Here is a 9275-nt window from a genome sequence, read left to right as displayed (position 1 = left end):
AACCAAATATAAAAATATAATTTCAAAAAATATTATTCTTCTTAATAATGATATTTTTATGCAAACATCATGTCCCTAAATGTCATTATAAATGCTCTTTAACATAGTTGAAACGAAGACATGCTGTTTTTACAACTATCATATTCTTTCTTTTTCTTTTCCTCACGACTGATCCTTCTTTTCATCCGAATGTCGGCCAACAATCGTTTCTCACTAACTAAACTCTTTCATATTCATGAAAATACCAATCAACCTTTTACTTTTATATAAAAAAATACGTTATTTCTTTATTTATAGATTTTATGCATAAAAAATGTATTAAAAATTCATATAGCGCCGGAAAATCATATAATACGTTATCAACAATTTGATGTATAATTTGAAATATTAAAAGTAAATAAATTATAAAATGGTATTTATGATTTAATATCTTGAATTGGAATTTAAAATTAAAATAGTATTAATTTTTGTTAAAATGATGAAGTTTCTATTTTCTTTTACGGAAAATATAAAGTTTCTTGTTGAAAAATTAGAATTGCAAAGATTTTATCTAATGGCTTTACAGACCGGTGTTTGAATTCTCTGTCACTCATCCTCCTCGGTTCCAGCTTATTTTTGTCAAAGAGTGAAAAGAAAAATTCTTTGCCCATAATCCAATTTAACTTGATTCTTATCAACAAGTGCTAATAGGTTCCATCAGGTCACGGTTTGATTTTAATGATGAATTCAATTTAGTCTATTTATATTTTTTAAAATTTTAATTCAGTTGTTATTTTTATATACTCACTTTGATTTATGCGAAGATTTGATTTTTTTTTCATATTCCAAAATAAAATATTTATTCTTACTTAAAATAAAACCATAAAAATACTTAATTTTTCTTTAAATGGTCCAAAAATAATTTCTTTAATTTGTAATTGTAAAAAATACTTTTTAAAAATTAATTTTAATATATGTACATCATCTCCTTTTATTTAAAGAAGGACGTTAACAACTTGAGTGTTTATAAAATTCAATAATTTATCATAAAGTTCTTTAGACAATATTTAAAATTTAAATTAGATTATAAAAGAAAAGTTTTCTATATAGCGGACGTGGAAATAGATTGAAATATGGTTAATTAACGCCGTTCAGGTACGGATATATCTCTCTGCACTTTTCTCTCCCGAGGCTCTCCCTTATCGGCTTCACGTTATCACCTTCTTGCCTCCGTATATTTTATTCCCGAACAACAATACAAAGAGAAAATCCGAGGAAATTCGCTTTCTTTTAATATTATTCTCTTCAACTCTCCAATTTGGAAAACAGATAACCACCTTTCCGGAGCTGAATATCACCACCGTCGCGGTGCTGTTGGATCCTGTTCACTAAGACCGCAAAATTCGGCTCGGTAATTTTTTTATTTGCAGACAGAGCCAGGGATATATTCGTTTACGGTGCCGTTTTGGATTCCGGAACTGAGAAAACTTAGGAAGAATCGGTATTTTTTTTATAAGAATGGGAGCAATATGTTTTTCTAGAGTTGGGTAATCTGGGGAAAGAAGAACGAAAACAGTGGCGTTTTGTTGGGGGTGGTATTGCCTCGTACGATTTGATGCCGCAAGAGCCGTCGCCTTGGGACAGGAAGGATATTTACAAGGACAAGAACCACGAGAGGACGGAGTTGCAGCCACCGCCGCTTAACGCGTCTTCTATGCCGTCTTATCAGCATGGATCCTTTAGAGAATTCGCTCGCTGGGGATCCGCTGACGTCCGCCGTCCTCCTGGTAAGTTCTTTCCTTCCATTTATTTTTAACTCTAATATAGGGTTAGGATTGTATCATTATGAGATTTTCCCCATTTTTTCCCTTTTTTTCGTGTGGGATTAAGACTGCGTAGATCCGTGGATTTTTTAGGTTTTGGTGTAATTTCTTTTTGGAATTTTTCTTTTTCCTTCTGGTCCATTGTTGATCATGGGAAATGTTTTCATTCAACTTATTTTTTTCTCGTTTTGCTTTATCAAAATCAACGTTCTCGGGTTGTCTGGTATTTTTTTTCCGGTTTTTTATTTTCTTTACGGATGAAAACATTGAGTTTTTGTACTTCTCTTTCTTGTCGGGTTCATGAAATAACATACACTTTGATTGTGATAAATGGGGAATTTTATTTTCTTAATCTTTATATTCTTCCATATGCTTTGTCGAAAGAATCACCTTTTTTTCTGGTACTATTTTAGTTTTGCTTTTGGTCCTTTGGAGGTAGGATATATTTATTTTTCTTATACGTTGTTTCATTGATGAATACATGCTTTGATATATTGAAGGGATACTTTTAGTTATTTCCCTAGGATTTTTTTTTTAATTTCTTTTGGGGCTAAGGGTTGAGACTGAGAGATTGATGGATTTCTTTGTTATTATTGGGATTTGAAATTATACATAAAACATTGCATGTGTTGCATGTGTTATTTTTTTTTTGTTGTGATTTTTCTTTTGTTGTTTAAATTTTTTATGAAGGTCATGGTAAGCGGGGCAATTGGCATATGTTTCCCGAAGACATTGGTGCTCATGGATATGTGCCATGGCGGTCAAGTGACAAGATCTTGGATGGTGAGGCCTGCCGTCAGTCAGTTTCTCGTGGAGATTGGAAATATAGTCGAAGCAGCAGTAGAGACAACAGCAAAGGGTCTTACGGCATAAGAGACTGGAGAGGTCATTCTTGGGAAACCAGCAATGGTTCCCCAAACACTCCTGGGAGGCCTTATGATGTGAATAATGAACTGAGGTCTGTGGATGATATGTTAACATACTCTTCTCGTACTAACTCCGACTTTGTAAACACATGGAATCACTGTCAAAAAGATCAACATGATAATAGAACATCCGGTGTCAATGGATTAGGCACAGGACAAAGATGTGAGAGAGAGAACTCCGTGGGCTCTGTGGATTGGAAGCCTCTTAAGTGGAGCCGTTCTGGAAGCTTGACTTCATGGGGCTCCGGATTTAGCCATTCAGGTAGCTCAAAGAGCGCAGGAGGTGAAGATTCTGGGGAAGCAAAGCTTGAGTTACAACAGAAAAATTTGGCCCCAGTTCAGTCTCCTTCTGGGGATGCAGCAGCCTGTGTCACATCTGCTCCACCTTCTGATGAGACATCATCAAGGAAGAAGCCACGGCTTGGATGGGGTGAGGGTCTAGCAAAATATGAGAAAAAAAAGGATGAAGGCCCTGACACAAGCATTAATAGTGGTGGAGCTGCAATTTATTTCGGAAATGCCGAACCTAACGGTTCTCTGAGTTCTAACTTGGTAGATAAGAGCCCTAGAGTTCTTGGATTTTCTGATTGTTCTTCTCCTGCAACTCCCTCTTCTGTTGGTTGCAGTTCCTCACCAGGTATATCTTAGATTTTCTTATATGTTTATTCAGTGTTAAGCAGGCACGTTTAAAACACGTATAATATCATAAAAAATAACATTGAAAGCCTTCCTAGGGAACTAGATTGTTGCCTACAAGTGGTCTTAGGGAAAAATAATCTTTGTGGTGTTTTGATTATTCTCCTCGTTTACCAGATTTAGTTTGACAGTGATGTAACTTTTATATCAGCATGGCCCTTTGTCTGCTCATTTGTTAACCATATTCACTTCTTGCCCCTTTCTGCCATTCCTTAATATCTTGATTCTTGAATAAGATCGGTCGGATGCAGGGTTTCAAATCGCGGTCGCGTTTTCGGTTATTTCGGATTTACCGTGATTGCGGTCGTCGCGGACGCTATTGCGGCCGTTCGCGGGTAACTCGGATAGCTGCGAAACCGCTATATCGCGGACGAAACCGCAGTCGCGGACCGTTTTTTGAAACCCTGGTCGGATGGTCTGATATCGTTCATTATGGTACTGTAGTCCAACATGACTATTTAAATTGATGATTAAAACTTAGTATTCTGCATTCTTAAAATACATTTTGCCCAGCTCTTTTTTTACTGGCTTTAGTTTTGAGAGTTATGTGGTTCTTGTCACGATCATGACCATTCGCTGGTTTCTTGTGCTTTAATAACTGTTTATAAGCACATATGCATACATTCCCGATTCTCCACTTCCCTGTCAAAGCTAACTCTATATTTTAGTCTGTCTTCATGAATACGGGGTGATTGCTCTTTTCCTTCTGCCAGTTATTTTAGGAGGGAAACTGTTAAATATTTGGCGAGAATTGTTCTCTGCTAAGAGACCTTATGTAATGAACATGCGTTGTAAAGGAACTTTGTTCTCTGCATTTGGGACTGCTTCGTTGTTGACTCGCTTATTCTTAAGTTGTCTTCCAGCTTCAGAATCCTGTCAGAACAGGATACTAGTCCTTCTCCCTGTATCCTTCTCCTTGCATTATGATTGTGTTATGTGTTGTGCTTGCTCATTGATTGCCAATATGTTCCTTGTTGTTGCAGGCGTGGAAGAGAAATCATCTGTTAAAGCTACAAATATTGATAATGAAATCAATGCATGTGGTTCTCCAAGTTTTGGGTCTCAGAATCAGCTAGAAGGGCCCTCTTTTAATCTAGAGAAATTGGATATCAATTCGATTATTAATATGGTCTCTTCACTTATTGATTCACTTCAGTCTGATGATCCTAGTACTATGGATTCTAATTTTGTTCGGTCTACTGCTATAAATAAATTGCTATTATGGAAAGGTGACATTTTGAAAACATTGGAGATGACTGAATCTGAAATTGATTATCTGGAAAATGAACTTAAGTCTTTGAAAGGCGACTCTAAAAGTAGAAACCAATTGCCATCAACAGCTAGTTCTCTTCCTGTTCAGGAAAATGGAAAATCTTGTGAGGAACAGGAGGCTGCATCCAGTATGATCCCTCAGCCTGCTCCATTGAAAGTGGATCCTTCTTCTGATGTTCTTGAAGAGCAGCAGCACCTCTGTAATGGTGTCCTGGAAGAAGTTAGTGTTGATATGAAAAATGGGGTTAGTCCTGGAACATCTACATTTGTTTTTTTGGCGTCATCTTTGGATAAAACAGGTCCTCTTCGTGATATTGTGAAGGTTCATGATTGTTCTGGTAATGCTGGCTCTGCTCAATTGGCAACAACTGAAGAGATGACTTTAGCTACTGATTTTTTTAATGAAGAAGGGACTGCAGTCATTCCTGGGGAAGGCAGTGTACTTGTAAAGATTGATAATGATGCACATGCTCCAGAATCTTCTAACTCTGATACTGGTAATGAAAATGTGACACATGATGAAATATTGAGGACTAATAAGGAATTGGCAAACAGTACTTGTCTTGTGTTTGAGAAATTATTTCCTAAAGATCAGTATGGCATTGAGATTTCTGAATTTTCCTATGCATCATTGTGGCAAATGAATCCATCAATCAGGGGGAAAATTGCAATGCGGAAGCGCCGCTTAGAATTTAAGGAGAGAGTTTTGACATTTAAGTTTGAAGCCTTTCGGCATGCTTGGAAGGAAGATATGCTTTCACCCTCGAGAAAATATCGTGCAAAGTCTCAGAAGAAGTATGAAATAAGCTCAGGTTCAGCATATGGTGGTTACCAAAAGCATCGGTCCTCCATTCGTTCTCGTGTTACTTCTCCTGGTAATTGTTTGAGCTTCCTGGTTTAGAATTGTTTATGCATTTCTATTTCTGTTATGATTTTGAATATGGTTGATTTGCTATTACTTTAAGTACATTTAGCACTTCCTTTTTGTTTCATCTTGCCTTTCTATATTTTGAATTTTGATCATTCATTTACTTGAATGCATTCAAGACGAAGTGTTTAAGGATTAGTTCTTATAAAGTAAACTGTCTCATATTATTAATTTAATCTTGAGTTTTTAATGAAATGCAATTATCATGGAAATGTTGCTGAAGGTAAATAGTTCATTGCCAATCGGTGAAACTCATTGCATATATGGTTAATGTCCAATTATGGTTCGTGGAAAATTTGTTATTTTGGTATTCTAGAGTGGCTGGTGTTACTAAAGCTAGTCTACCGTCCAACCCATTCATTTATAAGGTTATATTTGGTGAATGCAAGGTTGGGTGCATTGTGGTGCATCATTCTCAATATGCCTCGTGCATTAGGTATGAGCTGGAGTATTAATTGCCTGTTGAAAAGCTTGTTGTTGGTTCCCACTCTGGAATGTTTGATTATCATATCTGATTTGTCAGAATTTTATGCTGCTGCAAAAATGTGATTTTTTTGCTTTTTTGCCCCATATGTATGTATTATTTGTTCAAGTATTAATAAATTTATATTTTCTGCTTTTGCTTTATGTTCTTTAAGATTGTTCAAGTATTTATCAGTAGTGGTACATATTATTAATGGATTTCTTTTTGGGTTTGTTTCTTCAGCTGGTAATCTGAACTTAGAACCTAATGCTGAGATGATAAATTTTACCAGCAAACTGCTTTTAGATCCCCGTGTCAAGCGTTACAGGAATGCATTGAAAATTCCAGCATTGATTTTGGACGAGAAAGAACAAATGTCAAGGTTTATTTCTAGCAATGGATTGGTTGAAGATCCCTTTGCTGTCGAAAAGGAAAGAGCTTTGATCAATCCTTGGACATTGGAGGAGAAGGAAATTTTTATGGATAATTTGGCTGCCTTTGGGAAGGACTTCAGAAAAATTGCCACCTTTCTGGACCATAAGACAACTGCTGACTGTGTTGAGTTCTATTACAAAAACCACAAGTCTAAATGTTTTGAGAAAACAAAGAAGAAGCTTGATCCAAGTAAGCAGGGGAAGCCCTCTGCGAATACCTACTTGTTGACATTGGGGAAAAAGTGGAGGAAGGAATTCAATGCTGTGTCCATTGATGTTCTTGGTGCAGCTTCTGTTATAGCTGCAGAGGCCAATAGTGGCATGCAAAAGAATCAGACGTCTTCTAGTAGGATCTTTCTGGAAGAGCGTTATTGTAGAACATCTCGAGTTGATAGCATTGCTGATAGGTCAAACAATTTTGATCTTATTGGGAATGATTGGGAAACTGCAGCTGCTGATGTTTTGGCAGGTATATGTGGTTCATTGCCTTCAGAGGCAATGAGTTCTTGTATCACTAGTTCTGCTGATCAAGGAGAGAGCTACCACCGTGACTGGAAGTGCCCCAAAGTTGATTCTCTGCTTAAAAGGCATTTAATACCTGATTTTCCTCGGAATGTTGATGAAGGTACTTGTTCAGATGAGAGTTGTGGGGACATGGATCCTACTGATTGGACTGATGAGGAAAAATCTGTCTTTATACAGGCTGTCTCGTCTTATGGTAAAGATTTTTCAATGATCTCGCGATGTGTCCGAACAAGATCCAGGGATCAATGCAAGGTTTTCTTTAGCAAGGCTAGCAAATGCCTTGGACTGGACTTGATACGTCCAAGAAATAGAGACATGGGAACACCCATGAGTGATGATGCAAATGGTGGTGGGAGTGATATGGAAGATGCTTCTGTCCTTGAGCGTTCAGTTGTCTGCAGTGATAAGTTGGGGTCTAAATTGGAAGACTTTCCTTCCAATTTTGTCAGAATGAATATGGATGAATGTGATCCTATCAGCAAACTGGTTTTAAAAACTGAGCTGAAGTTACCAGTCGAAAATAATGGGAATCATGCTGCTGGTCAGGTAATTTCTGAGTGTGGTACTGATGATATGGATGTTGATTGCAATGCGGAGTCATTACAGGTTCAGAGAAGTGTTTCTTCAGGCGACCTAAATTCTGGAAGAAATCAGGTTGTTGATCAGGGTGCGTCTGTTGTAGTATCAGCATCTATTGGGGTGGCAGCTCATCATTGCACTCATATAGATGTGGTCGAGTTCAGGCCTGCTACTGGTTGTTCAAATGAGGGCTTTAGAAATGATTTCATGGCATGGGAAACTTCGTTGTCCAAAAATGTTGTGGATGAACATGATTCAAAATGCAGAGCGGAGACTAGCAGTCAAAGTATATGTGGGCAAGATTCAAATAAAACCAGTGATGAATCTGTTGGTAAAAACTCTTCTTCAGGTTTTAGCTTCAATACCGAAGGTCCTCTTCCCAACTTGGATTCTGCTATTAAGCCTTCTGTTGGTAAAAATTCTGCTGCTGAAAGTTCTGCATTGCATGATTCCAATTTCCTTCGATGTGAAAAATTGTGCAACTTAGATAGATTGTCATCATCAATTGATTATCAGGGGAATGAAGCCAAACAAGCTTGCGTATCCTTCTGTGAAGACGAGTCAAATTGTCTATCTGGAAAGCCCTTGGTGAATCTTACTGAATCCTGCCAGATCCTAAGGGGTTACCCCTTGCAAATTTCAACATGGAAAGAAACCAATAGTGATGTCAAAAACCCTTCAACATCCAAAAAGGGGGTTGCCGGTCCGTATTTGGCTCAAGATTGTCATCTTCAGAAGTGCAATAGCTCAAAATCAACTGCTGGGCTTCCACACCTGGTGCAGAACTTGGAACAAGCCAAGGATTGTCCAAAATCCCAGGCTTCGAACATTTCAGACATAGGAAAGCCTTGCAGGAATGGTAACGTCAAGCTTTTTGGTCAGATTTTAAATTCTAATTCCCAAGATTTAAAACAGAACACGAAACCGTCGAATTTCAAGTCTACAGGTAATACTGTTGATGGAAACTCAAAGTTCAGTCAAAATAATATTTGTGTGACGGAAAGTGTTCCGAAGAGAAGCTATGGTTTCTGGAATGGTAATTGGATTCAAACTGGGTTGTCACCTTTACCCGATTCTGCTATTTTAATGGCGAAGTATCCTTCTGCATTTGTCAATTATCCGGCATCCTCTTCTCAAATGGAGCTGCAGGCATTGCAGACCGTTGTCCACAGTACTGACCGAACTTTGAATGGCCGTGATTTTACCAAGGTTAATCTTTTCGATCCTTAGCTAATTAATTTACGTTAGTTGATAGTTTGTGTTATATAGATTTTGACATGTTCATAAATTTGTGTTGTATTTGTTTTCTTTTTATATATGTCGTGTTTTGTACTTAAGGTATATAGGCAATTTACGTTAGGTTTTTTAATTTTTAAAAGCCATCTTTCGTGCACACAGCACTGGTTGGATATTTGGTGTATTAAATTATAATCCATGTAGAATACTAACCCCAAAAGAAAGAAAAGAAAACGGTCAAAGTACGGGTTTGGTCTCCCAACTTCATTCAGATTTGGGGTTCAGTACTTGTAGTTTTAAACTGGTCAAATTGTGGTCGACTCTTCTACTATTTTCAACTTTCAATACTTTGACCCGAAATATTTCAGAATAAAAATTTCTCCTATTAATTTATTTCCCTGGAAGATTGCACTT

At 37.3% G+C, this 9275-nt stretch overlaps 1 protein-coding gene across 1 annotated transcript; it reads left to right on the top strand.

Annotated features, from left to right (window-relative positions):
* The first annotated feature begins 1161 nt into the window (after positions 1–1161).
* On the top strand, positions 1162–8957 carry LOC120153721. Its single transcript, XM_039165621.1, has 4 exons — positions 1162–1766; positions 2493–3365; positions 4408–5571; positions 6331–8957. Exons 1-4 carry the CDS (start codon positions 1595–1597, stop codon positions 8853–8855), a joined length of 4734 nt encoding a protein of 1577 aa, XP_039021552.1. The 5' UTR covers positions 1162–1594; the 3' UTR covers positions 8856–8957.
* Positions 8958–9275: the final 318 nt, after the last annotated feature.

Source organism: Hibiscus syriacus, unplaced genomic scaffold (genome assembly GCF_006381635.1).
Source record: "Hibiscus syriacus cultivar Baekdansim isolate YM2019G1 unplaced genomic scaffold, ASM638163v2 tig00111105_pilon, whole genome shotgun sequence".
In the NCBI taxonomy this organism is placed as follows: Eukaryota; Viridiplantae; Streptophyta; class Magnoliopsida; order Malvales; family Malvaceae; genus Hibiscus; species Hibiscus syriacus.
Note: the sequence above shows the minus strand (reverse complement) of the source record. Positions and strands in the feature narration are given on the sequence as shown.